Source organism: Scyliorhinus canicula, chromosome 16 (assembly GCF_902713615.1).
Source record: "Scyliorhinus canicula chromosome 16, sScyCan1.1, whole genome shotgun sequence".
In the NCBI taxonomy this organism is placed as follows: Eukaryota; Metazoa; Chordata; class Chondrichthyes; order Carcharhiniformes; family Scyliorhinidae; genus Scyliorhinus; species Scyliorhinus canicula.
In genome coordinates, this window is record NC_052161.1 from 13,411,822 (window position 1) to 13,424,898 (window position 13,077).

Consider the following 13,077-nt stretch of genomic DNA (forward strand, 5'->3'; position numbering starts at 1 on the left):
GCACAGGGAAAATCTTTGAGTAGAAATGGGAGACCTTGACCCGCTCACATTGAAAACAGCAAGTCTGGCAGGGCGATCAGAGTACCGCGCAGCTGGGAATTATTTTTATTTAAAAAGAAAATATAGTCACAGTAATAGTGTACATTTTCATCTTTAATTCCTGTACATGAAAGATCGCCTGGGTAAATAAAGCACAGGAAAGAAACTCGGGCGGGCTCTGTTACCGCTACAAAATCCTCTCATGCAAATTTCCTTTCCCTGCACATCCCAAGTAAGATTGTCCAGTGGCCTTTGCTGGGTTAAGTGTGGGTGACATGGGCTGGTGCCGCTACTCCGGATCATCCTTCTGGATCGTAGCAAGTGCCTATTCATCTTTGAAGAACACACCGTCAATCTTAGCAATACGTTCAGACACAGCCAAAGCCAATCCTTTTCTCATTCGACAGCCACAAGTTTGGACTTTCCATCAGGGCTAAGAACCGTTGTGGTCTTTGCTGTGTTTGGTGTTCAATGTCTCGCAATGATTCTACCAAACAACCAAAGTAGGATCTTTATTGAATCACACGTGGTAAGATAACGATCTGTTACAGAGCAAGTTATCATGGAATTTCTTTGTACTCCCCTGGAACTACACCTAGCATGACTGTCCATTTGTCCGTCTTACAACCACCTGCTGATGGCTGGATGTGCCCCCACTTCTACTGGAGTGCCTAGTCACATGACCGCTGTCTTGAGAGCGCATGGTGTGTCTGTGCTGCCACCTGCTGGTTGGAGGTTGCGGCACCAACCATCTATGATATTGCTCACAGGCATATCACCACAGACTTCTCCCACGTTCTGCTCTGAGGGGTGTGTTGAGGTGGGAGCATCTACCTCCGCACAGACACAAACAAAATTAGTATCTTGCTGGTCTGTGTGTCTCAGTCTGACCCCGGAGGCAGTGGGACTTGACAGCCGGGTTGTTGGGATTTGATCACTTGCGTCGCAGAAAGCTAATACTTACGGGTCTAGTTGAAGCGGCCGGGAGGAATGCGTGCTACCCCTGTAAATTAGTCATGAAGGATTTATTCTGGGGGCAGTGTGTTCAGTTTTTGGTGACAGTGGGTTGGGTTCCAGTCCCAGATGTGTGCAGCCTGCAGCTCGCAAGTAGTAATTTGAGACCCTGTTGTCTCGGTGATGCAAGCACAAGGTTTCATTACATCTTCCGAGAAATCTACCCGAGTTGATTACCAGTTACCAATGAAGAAAACAGGCAAAAGGTCAAATTAAAGATGGAACTGATCAATGCTGTAACTAAGCAAACACAACCAGCTAACTTAGTTTGCTCAGTCGGGGTGATAACTGAGGGTATCTTTAGGATTCATCCTCGAGTGTTGCTGACCGGGCTAGAAGTTACTGACCATCCATTGCTGCCATTGGGAAGGTGGTGGGGTGGGGGGGGGGGGGGGGGGGGGGGGCTATCTTTTTGAAGCAGGACAGGCTATTTGGAAAGGATACTCCTGATGTGATGATGGGTCAGAGTTCCAGGATTTTGACCCCAGCGACATCATTGAATTGATGCGCAGGAAGACAGGTCTCCTGAATAAACTATTAAAATAGTTAAAAGAATAAGTAGTTAAAAATAAGTAGTTAAAATAGTTAAAAGACCACACGGAGCAATTCTTCATGCCACTTGAGAATCCAGAGCAAAATGGGTATAAAGGCCAATTTTTTCCAGTGGGAAGGGAAGTTTCTTCCTATATACTCTGTCCAGACCACTCACGATTTTTGTTTACCCCTATCAAATCTCCTCTCAACCCTTTCTGCTCCAAGGGAAACGGTCCCGACTTCTCTGATCTATCCACGCAACAAATTTCAACGTCCTTGCAACCATGCCGGTGGACCTCTGCACCCTCTCCGGTGTCTTCACATCTTTCCTAAAGTGTGGCACCCAGAACTGAGCACAATACTCCAGTTGAAGCCGAACGAGTGTTTCCTCCAAGCTTAACATAACCTCCTTGCTCTTGTACTCCCATGTCCGTGCTAATAAAGTCCAAGATACCGTAGGCTTTATTAACAGCTCTCAACCTGTTCTGCCACCCGCAATGACTGATGAACATATATACTGGTGGTGATATGCATCACTGTAAATACACAAGGGGTTAATGTAAATACACTACGACTAAGTAAACACTAGAGGGAGCACCAGAGAGTCATGACATGGAGACATACAGCTAATGAACACATAGAATAGGACACGACCAATGGGCAGTCAAGACACCCAGAGGTGACACAACCCATATAAAAGGACAGGGCACACATGTTCTTTCTCTTTCCAATGGTGACACTTAGAGAGAAGGACAGGGGCAGAACAGAAGCATCACACCCACCACGTGGCTTAGAGCAGACTGGTTAGTTAGACTGAGTTACTACAGTTAAATTAGCAGGAGAGTCGAACTCAAGTAGGAGAATTATTAACTGTTCAATAAATGTGTCTCCAAGTATGAACCTTCCTTTGTCACAGCATACATCAAGGAAGCAGCTTATGCTACATGAAGACGCATAACGCAACAATATCCAGGTCCCCTTGAGGTTCAGGGGGTACTTATGCAGAATCTTCCCTTTGGGTAGTTAATGGGTGGAATGGAGACCATTAGAATGGAGACTTGTGGGAGGGGGGGGGGATGGTGGGTGGGTGGTTGGGGGGGGGGGGGGGGGGGGGGATGGGGTGGAGGGGCAGGGAATTGAATATGGGTTTTTTTTGGTTCCATGTTTTCTTGTGATTCTCTTGTTGGGCTGCCTGATGAGGTTTTCTAACAGTTGTACTGAAGTTCTGACCCCGATGCTAAGAGTCGCAGTATCACTGTAGCAGTGACAAACAATCGCCGTACAAGCAATCTCCCCTTGGTGAAGGAATTGAGAACGACTTTGTAAACATGGCTCTTGGATTGGAGCGCATTATCTCTAGTTTCGACAGGCCTGTTATTTTGAAAAGTAAAAAATTGATTAATCTGTTCATTAAGGTGCTGCATGTGCTGCAGGCAGTGTTGTGAGGCAAAATGAAGTCAATAGCACTGGATCCTTCCTCAGTAATTTGCTGAAAGAAGCATTAAATTCAGAGCAGCCTACCCATAATCACCTGGAATCATCGCTTTGCCGACAGGTTTCGAGTCAACAAATGATTTATTGACAAACTGTTTGACTGTCACGTCTCACAATGTATAATAAAGCCAGGGAACACGGAATTAGTTTTCTTTCTTTGCACTTGAGCATGTTTGATTACCTAAACAGAGGGAGACCAGGCGGCACGGTAGCACAGTGGTTAGCACTGTTGCTTCACAACGCCAGAATCCCAGGTTCGATTCCTGCTTGGGTCAGTGTCTGTGCGGAGTCTGCACGTTCTCCCCGTGTCTGCGTGGGTTTCCTCCGGGCACTCCGATTTCCTCCCACAATCCCGAAAGATGTGTTGTTAGGTAATTTGGACATTCTGAATTCTCCCTCTGTGTACCTGAACAGACGCCGGAATGTGGCGACTAGGGGCTTTTCACAGTAACTGCATTTCAGTGTTACTGTAAGCCTACTTGTGAATAATAAAGATTATTATTATTAGATTATTGTGAGGGCTTTCCCTGATTTTCCATCCAGTTAAATTAATGGGGAATCAGGGGCAGAATTCTCCGACCCCCCGCAGGGTCAGGGAATCACCCGGGACCGGCGCAAATCCCGCCCCCACCGTGGCCGAAATTCTCTGCCACCCGGGAATCGGCGGGAGCGGGAATCACGCCCTGCCGATCGGCGTGCCCCCTGCATGCCACGTGCCGGCCCGCGATGGTCTGAAGTCCTGCCGCTGTCAGGCCTCTCCCGCCGGCGGGAATTGGAGCACCTCTGGTGCCGGCGGGATTGGTGGCGTGAGCGGGCCCCTGGGGTCCTGGGGGGGGCGCGGGGCGATCGGACCCCGAGGGGTGCCCCCAACGGTGGCCTGGCCCGCGATCGGGGCCCACCGATCGGCGGGCGGGCCTGTGCCGTGGGGGCACTCTTTTTCTTTCGCCGCCGCCACGGCCTCCACCATGGCGGAGGCGGAAGAGACACTCCCACTGCGCATGCGCCGGTGGTGACATCAGCGGCCGCTGACGCACCGGCACATGCGCGGACCGGCAAAGGCCTTTCGGCCAGCCCCGACACCGGCCGGCGGGCGCCAAAGGCCGTTGGTGCCGGTTTTGGCGCCGGCAGGCGGAGCGGAAACCACTCCGGCGCGATCCTAGCCCCTAAAGGTGTGGAGGAGGCCCGCGGTTGGCGCCACTCCGCTACGCCGGGACCCCCCGCCCCGCCGGGTAGGGGAGAATCCCGGCCCAGGAGTGTACAGGCATTCGATTAATAATGTATGATTGGACTCTGTACACCCCCCTTTCCCCAGGCAACCCATACGTCCGTGTGCGGGGATCTTACCCTGTCCTCTGTCACAACAGATTTAGTTCGATCACTAACTCCCTGGAATCAACAGCAGGTGCCACAAGAAGCCATTTTACGCGGCAAGAATTTAACAACTGGATTGAGGAACATATTGCAAGTAAACGACTTTCTTCCAGACCATTGTTTTAATTTGTTTTTAAACCAGTGAGAAATAGGGAGGGATAAAATCAATACATCACTTGATTGTCAATGATTTTCTGCCGAAGCGGTGATGCAGGCTGATCGAGAGTGGTGCAGGCACGTTTTATCCACTGGACTAACATCACCAGGAACACGTCCTTTGTTACCGCCGATCCAATGAAAATTCTGATTTGAAAGTAATACGCGTCTGGCACCAGATGGGATTGTTGGGTTCGTAATGGCGTTATTTGCTTCATTGCACCCTTCAGCTCATGAAAATAATAAGAAGTCTTACAACACCAGGTTAAAGTCCAACAGGTTTGTTTCAAACACGAGCTTTCGGAGCACGGCTCCTTCTTCAGGTGAATGGAAAGGCTTGTTCCAGAAATGTTTATATAGACACAGTCAGAGATGCCCCGGAATGCGAGCACCTGCAGGCAATCAAATCATCAAAGATGCAGAGAGAGAGGTAACTCCAGGTTAAAGAGGTGTGAATTGTCCCAAGCCAGTTCAGTCGGTAGGCCTCTGCAAGTCCAGGCTTGTTGGTGGGGGCCGAATGTAATGCGACATGAATCCCAGATCCCGGTTGAGTCCGCATTCATGCGTGCGGAACTTAGCTATAAGTTTTTGCTCAGCAATTTTGCGTTGTCGCGTCTCCTGAAGGCCTCCTTGTAGAATGCTGACCCGGAGATCAGAGGCTGAATGTCCTTGACTGCTGAAGTGTTCCCCAACTGGAAGGGAACAGTCCTGCCTGTTGATAGTCGCACGATGCCCGTTTATTCGTTGTCGCAGTGTCTGCATGGTCTCGCCAATGTACCACGCTTCGGGACATCCTTTCCTGCAGCGTATGAGGTAGACTACATTGGTCGAGTCGCACGAGTATGCGCCGCGTACCTGGTGGGTGGTGTTTCCACGTGTAATGGTGGTGTCCATGTCGATGATCTGGCATGTCTTGCAGAGACTACCCTGGCAGGGTTTTGTGGTGTTGTGGTTGCTGTTCTGAAGGCTGGGTAATTTGCTGCAAACAATGGTTTGTTTGAGGTTGCGCGGTTGTTTGAAGGCCAGTAGTGGGCGTGTGGGGATGACCTTGGCAAGATGTCCATCCTCGCTGATGATGTGTTGGAGGCTGCGAAGAAGATGTCGTAGTTTCTCCGCCCCAGGAAAGTACTGGACGACGAAGGGTACTCTGTCAGTGGTGTCCCGTGGCGAGACATCACTGAAACGACTACACGATGACATCAATAAGTTCCATCCCACCATCAAACTCACCATGGACTATTCTCCAAATTCAGTTCCATTCTTGGACACACTCGTCTCCATCAAGGACGGTCACCTCAGCACCTCGCTTTACCGCAAGCCCACAGATAATCTCACGATGCTCCACTTCTCCAGCTTTCACCCGAAACACATTAAAGAAGCCATCCCCTATGGACAAGCCCTCCGTATACACAGGATCTGCTCAGACAAGGAGGAGCGCAACAGACACCTACAGATGCTGAAAGATGCCCTCGTACGAACGGGATATGGCGCTCGACTCATTGATCGACAGTTCCACCGCGCCACAGCAAAAAACCGCACCGACCTCCTCAGAAGACAAACACGGGACACCACTGACAGAGTACCCTTCGTCGTCCAGTACTTTCCTGGGGCGGAGAAACTACGACATCTTCTTCGCAGCCTCCAACACATCATCAGCGAGGATGGACATCTTGCCAAGGTCATCCCCACACCCCCACTACTGGCCTTCAAACAACCGCGCAACCTCAAACAAACCATTGTTTGCAGCAAATTACCCAGCCTTCAGAACAGCAACCACAACACCACAAAACCCTGCCAGGGTAATCTCTGCAAGACATGCCAGATCATCGACATGGACACCACCATTACACGTGGAAACACCACCCACCAGGTACGCGGCGCATACTCGTGCGACTCGACCAATGTAGTCTACCTCATACGCTGCAGGAAAGGATGTCCCGAAGCGTGGTACATTGGCGAGACCATGCAGACACTGCGACAACGAATAAACGGGCATCGTGCGACTATCAACAGGCAGGACTGTTCCCTTCCAGTTGGGGAACACTTCAGCAGTCAAGGACATTCAGCCTCTGATCTCCGGGTCAGCATTCTACAAGGAGGCCTTCAGGAGACGCGACAACGCAAAATTGCTGAGCAAAAACTTATAGCTAAGTTCCGCACGCATGAATGCGGACTCAACCGGGATCTGGGATTCATGTCGCATTACATTCGGCCCCCACCAACAAGCCTGGACTTGCAGAGGCCTACCGACTGAACTGGCTTGGGACAATTCACACCTCTTTAACCTGGAGTTACCTCCCTCTCTGCATCTTTGATGATTTGATTGCCTGCAGGTGCTCGCATTCCGGGGCATCTCTGACTGTGTCTATATAAACATTTCTGGAACAAGCCTTTCCATTCACCTGAAGAAGGAGCCGTGCTCCGAAAGCTCGTGTTTGAAACAAACCTGTTGGACTTTAACCTGGTGTTGTAAGACTTCTTACTGTGCTCACCCCAGTCCAACGCCGGCATCTCCACATCATGAAAATAATGACACTGATTTACGTTGGATGAAGATCCACAATTAATTCAGCCACCTTTGCCATCTTGTGTCAAGCTTGAAGATGATCTGGGGTGGTACTTAAGTCAAATAGAAAATTAGCTGGAGCCGGTGTTGCTAACCCTCCCTCCCAAGATTGCTCCAGAGTCTCGGGGAGTTAAAGGCCAGTGTGCAGGACACTGCAGATTGCAACCCAGGAGAGAAGTCATAGGGACGATAACATTTCGCAAAGAATTCAATTGAACTTTTAAAATTGTATTGCTGTTTCATGAGGCGTCGCTGTGCTTGCATCGGTAGCAGCATTTCTCGTGTTACAATAGTGACTACACTTCAACAACAAAAAAATCTCCTTGAGCTACAATGTGCATTGTGGGTCCTGAGATTGAGAGAGGCAGCAACTAAATGCAAGTCTCTTCCTTGACCGGTGAAAGATATTGCAGTGACTGAGGGTTATTTTTGGAACGTCAACCTACTTAACTAGCAATGGCGGAAGACTAAACTGAGGCTTCTGCCCTGTCACTGGGAGGCATTATCCTCACTCTGAGTTCCCCAGATGGTTCAAATAATCACTTTCTTTTGGCTTCCAACTGCCAGGTCTACTCTTGAGTTAGTCGTCTAGACATTAATTTCCTTCTTGGCTCTCTTTGGCTGATATGCGTAATATCAGCAAGTGTTGTCTGTGGGACACTATTGTAGAAACATTCAAAACCACAGTATACTAGTTGGCCCAATGAGCCTACTCCACTAGGCCGTCCCGCTATTTTTTAAAGCCTAATTCTTTTCCTTTCTCCATGTCGTTGTGTCCCTCCTCCCATTAAAAACTTCAATTGATTCAGCATCTGTGATCTTGTGGGACAGCGCATTCCACGTTCTCACGCCACTTACGCGAAGATATTTTCCTTGAATTCATTTAAGAAAAATTGGGTTACTTCTAACTTTTTAAGATTTTGGGGCCAATCTTGTGAATGTGCAGCAGAGGCAGAAAGGCTTGCCCGCTGCCCATCTTGTGAATGTGCAGCAGAGGCAGAAAGGCTTGCCCCGCTGCCCAGATTGTGAATGTGCACCAGAGGCAGGAAGGCTTGCCCCGCTGCCCATATTGTGAGAGCCACGATGAGGTTTTCAGCCATTTGAAATGAAAATCGCTTATTGTCACGAGTAGGCTTCAAATGAAGTTACTGTGAAAAGCCCCTAGTCGCCACATTCCGGCGCCTGTTCGGGGAGGCTGTTACGGGATTTTACATGTATTATAGAAATGGGGGGGGGGGGGGTGATTCTCCACCCGCTTTACGCCTGGCGCACATCCCGCTATGGCTGGAGAAGAGCGGGACAGCCCCTTAACATGGCTCACGCCGGACACCGTTCAGAATTATGCTGGGCATGAATCAGTATTTGAATATGCTCTTTGAGTTTAAAGTCAGATTCTGCCATCTCCCTGGATTCTTCTCCCACCCCCAGCGCAGCTGGGACCAGCAGGAATCATTGGTCCCCACCACCGGAGGCCAGACGCGTTGACCACGCCGGGGCATTGCCAAGGGTGCATTGGGGACGGGGCCAGGTTGGCACTGCCAAGGGACCCGATTGGCAGGGCCTGAAAGGGGTCAGAGCCTTGAAGGGACGGGGCCTGAAAGGGGCAGGGAATGTGGCGACCTCATAGTGGGGTAGTGCTCACCTGGGGGGGTGGGGGGGGGGGGGGGATCCTGATGCAAGTGAGAAGTTGAGGGGGGGGCTGTCTGAAGGCAGACCCTGTGGTGTTGCCCTGGTGCCAATGGTCCTTGGGGAGGGGGGATTGATGCTGATGGGAGGGGCATTGCAGCCCAATGCCGGCGATGATGGGGGGGGTCTTTACTGTCGGTTTGAGATTGGGGGTCCTTTATAAACAGCACCCCGATCTCCGTGAAGCCAGCTTGCCGGCTTGATTAGGCCCCGCCCCTCTGAGTGTGGCGGGATTTTCTGCGCAACCCGCCGTGTGATTTTTTTTTTTCCCCCTGTGGTGGAGGCGGCCCGCCAGCGGGATTTTCTTTTCCCGCCATTGTCGACGGGATTTCCTGTTGAATGCGCGCTCCGGGAAATCCGAGGCGGGGATCATCCGTAGGTGGGACCAAGGATCCTGCCGGCATGAGCAGCTGGAAATTCCGATCTTAAGTGTGGGTGGATTGAGATCTGAATCGGGCCAAACCACCCAGCGGGTTCCACACCGAGGTTACCGCCGGAGACCACACTTTTTGAACTATTTGGGGAGAATTCGGCCCGTGGTTTGTGGACCACCCAGAGGCAGGTGCAACTGGCGTGTATCATTGATGGTGTGCGCCGTTTTGGAACACTGGTTGATACAGATCCCTCCACTAGCGGGGGAAATTGCTCCTTGCCTTGTGGATCTTTATTTTAATAGGTTGGTCAGTTCACCTTAACCTGCTTTTCAAATCGTTGAAGTTGCTGGAATTCCGCAGCGTTGCTGGTATTGCCTTCACCACACAGACTGCAGCGGTTCAAGAGGGTGCATCATCACACGTAAAGATGGTGAACAAAGGCTAGCCCCCCCCTCTCTCCCCCCCCCCCCCCCCCCCCCCCCCACCAAAACCACACCCCCAGAATGAGAAAAAAGTCCAAAGACGTACAGGTTAGGTGGATCGGCCATGATAAATTGCCCTTAATGACCAAAAAGGTTAGGAGGGGGGGTTATTGGGTTACGGGGATAGGGTGAAAGTGAGGGCTTACGTGGGTCGGTGCAGACTCGATGGGCCGAATGGTCTCCTTCTGCACTGTATGTTCTATGTCCGGTCTCTGTCAGAGCTACTCATTGTCAATATCATGTAAACTGTTGAATTTTTCTAATTTGGCAATTAAATACTTGCTCTGAACAATTTGTGTGTGAAACCTTTCTCGTTGCGCCAAACAAATTGTACCTGTGCTGCCTGAATATAGAATAGCAGATCTATCTGTGGGTTTGCAAACAAACCCAGGTAATTAAACACAGACACATAAACCTCCCAAGGAAGAAACCCAGCTGTTGTTTTGAAGACGTCCCTTAAAACTAAAGCCTCAAAATGTTCACCAGCAGCATCTTGTTACGTTTGAAATTACATGGGTTTGTTTGGTTGTGGGTCAGGCGGGGTGGAGATATGTTCCCGATTTAGTCCAGTTTGTGCCAGCAATGATTGTTCGCACGTCAGCAGTCCACAAGCTCCTTGAACCCCTGGTGTGCAATGACCATGGAATTAATGGTGCAAAATGTCATTACCTCGGGTCGAATGAGCAACAGTTAATTACTGAATCTGATGACTTCTCATTTTCTTGTTTTTTTTTAAAAAGCTGGTGTGGTGGGGGGGTCATAAATAACTGGATAGCTTCACAATTCATTTTCAAAATATGTCAGCAATAGCCAGTCATTAAACCAACCTCAAATATCTCGTCATGACATCTAATTGATGAGTTATGTATATCTAACACAAAGCTAGTCGTCAGCATTACTCAACAGACGGTACAATTTGATTGCATCATTTAGGTGTGTGATGTCACTAAATGTCATATTGAACAGGATATTTTTACCCGCCAACTGCCCATCACCACCTGTAATGTATTTTGCTTTTTTAAGAGCATGTTTTTTCTAGTATCTCATTATATGTGTCAAGATCAGGGATGTCAGCACTCGGGGATGAAACACTTTTCAAGTTTGAGTACTGCAGGTCAGGTAGAGAACAAACAAATGTGGAGCAGAGCTCGCTCGGTTCCGTCTCAAGCTCAGAAGTGGATTGTATCAGTAGGAATTTGCGATAACCTGTACTCGACATCCTTACGATGTGTTTGATTAATTAAGCTAATTTGCTGGCATGAGCTTCCCTTCAGTGCTATCTGTTCTCGCGCAATGTTTGAGTTTAGACTGTGAGATTGAGACAATTAAGAGATAATTCAGCATTGTCCTGTCTTCATTGGATATGATGTACCTTTTCCAACGCGAGTGATTAAATAGAAACTGCAAGTTAGAATTAGGGCAGCACGGTAGCACAGTGGTTAGCACAAATGCTTCACAGCTCCCGGGTCCCAGGTTCGAATCCCAGCTTGGGTCACTGTCTGTGTGGAGTCTGCACGTTCTCCCCGTGTCTGTGTGGGTTTCCTCCGGGTGCTCCGGTTTCTTCCCACAGTCCAAAGATGTGCAGGTTAGGTGAATTGGCCAGGCTAAATTGCCCTCAGGGTCCAAATTGCCCTTAGTGTTAGGTGGGGTTACTGGGTTATGGGGATAGGGTGGAGGTATGGGCTTGGGCCGAGTGCTCTTTCCAAGAGCCGGTGCAGACTCGATGGGCCGAATGGCCTCCTGCACTGTAAATTCAATGAAACTATAAAACTATGAAATCCCCGCCACCTCCTTTCTATCTATGGGACACTTGTCCCAATTATGCTGGGAACTCGCGGAATTTAACCTGGGATCTTCCTGTTTCATATGGCTGTTTTCCACTCTGCGTTTTAATACAAAACACTGTTTACAGGGTGAGGAGATTCTGACTAGGCTGATATTTATTTCACACCCCCGGCCATCTTGCCTGATTGTGCGTAGCAAGGGTTAATAATGATTCTCAGGCGATGGGGAGGGGAACCGGGGGGGGGGGGGGGGGGGGGGGGGGGGGGGGGGGTGGGGGGGATACATTTTTTCAATTGATTGAAACGTTGAAGTGGAAGGAATATATATTTTGTCAGCCTTTGTGTTCCACTAATTATTTCTGTCTTTGTTTCATCTGGTTGTCAGGGACCCCAAACACTGTGGACATTGTGACAGTTCATCACCATGGCAATGGTTCAGGCAATGCCCATAGCTGCTGAGCATCGGAATTCAGAAAGTGAGACCAACCTGCCGACCTCTGCAGCATCGCCAATCTTGCAGAGCACCATGGGAAGTGTTGGCAGCCTGGTGTCAGGGCGCAACTACCACGATAAGCACTGTAAGGCCACCGAGTACTCGAGCAAGTGTCGCAAAGCTGGCCAGGCCCAGAACATTTACAGGCAACCGGATGGGCACCTAAAAAATGGCTACTCTCAGGACTGTGTTGGAGGAGTGGCAACCAAGAAACAGTGTTCAGCAATTGGAAAAAGTGGAAACTATGCCTATTTCAATGAAGACCACCGCAACGGAGGCTGGAACCCGATGGAATCGCCCAGCAGCCCTTGCAGTGACCCTGAGGATTTCCGCGAGCCGAGGTCGATGAATGGAAACATCCGAGGGCCTCCTCCAAAAATAATTCCAGTCTCGGGCAAACTCGAGAAGGTAGGTCACACTGTCGCCTTTCCACTGGGGCCTATTGACTGATGCACCAGTCAGTGGGCTGTAGATTCTCCACATAAGCCTTCATATTGTGGGTTGACGGGCAAGACATCAGCCGCAGAGATTGCACTCTGGGCTGCCTACTGCACAAATGCTTAATCTATGATGTGTTAGACCCATTTATTTTCAGTATGTTAAATGTGTGTTAAAGCAATGCACTTTGAGTTCTATCTGCTTCTCAATTGTTTGTGCATTAATGCCCTAGTGCGATGTGTGTATAGTGTCCACATTATAAGAGGGATGTAAAGGCACTGGATGAGATACAAGAATGAGGCCAGAGCTGAGAGCTTGTCAGGCAAAAACTGAAAATGCTGGACAATCTCAGCATGTCTGAGAGAAGGGAGCTAACGCTTCTAGTCTGGATGACACCTGGTCAAAACAAGGTTGAATAGACTGGCCGGAATTCTCCGGCCGTTGGGATTCTCCGTTACCGCCAGCAGCACAACCCCCGGCAGTGGGGGGTGTCTTCAATGGGAAATCCCATTGACAGGTGGCGGGAAGGAAGAATCCCGCTGACAGCGAACGGTGCGCCGCCAAGAAACACGCGGCTGGGCGAGCGGAGAATCCCGTCGTAGTGGATATTCCGGCTCCACGCCAGCGCACCAGTTTCCCGGCGACG

The 13,077-nt window shown here is 49.8% G+C and overlaps 1 protein-coding gene across 5 annotated transcripts in view; it reads left to right on the forward strand.

Annotated features, from left to right (window-relative positions):
- lzts2a (leucine zipper, putative tumor suppressor 2a) overlaps nt 1-13,077 on the forward strand; it is a 223,879-nt gene that overhangs the window by 199,095 nt on the left and 11,707 nt on the right. For 2 of the 5 annotated variants that reach the window (XM_038821700.1, XM_038821703.1), the window contains one exon: nt 11,886-12,401. In XM_038821700.1, the coding sequence (XP_038677628.1) occupies nt 11,925-12,401 (477 nt within the window). In that variant the 5' untranslated portion in view covers nt 11,886-11,924. The other 3 variants (XM_038821702.1, XM_038821699.1, XM_038821701.1) reach the window with 3 other exon arrangements.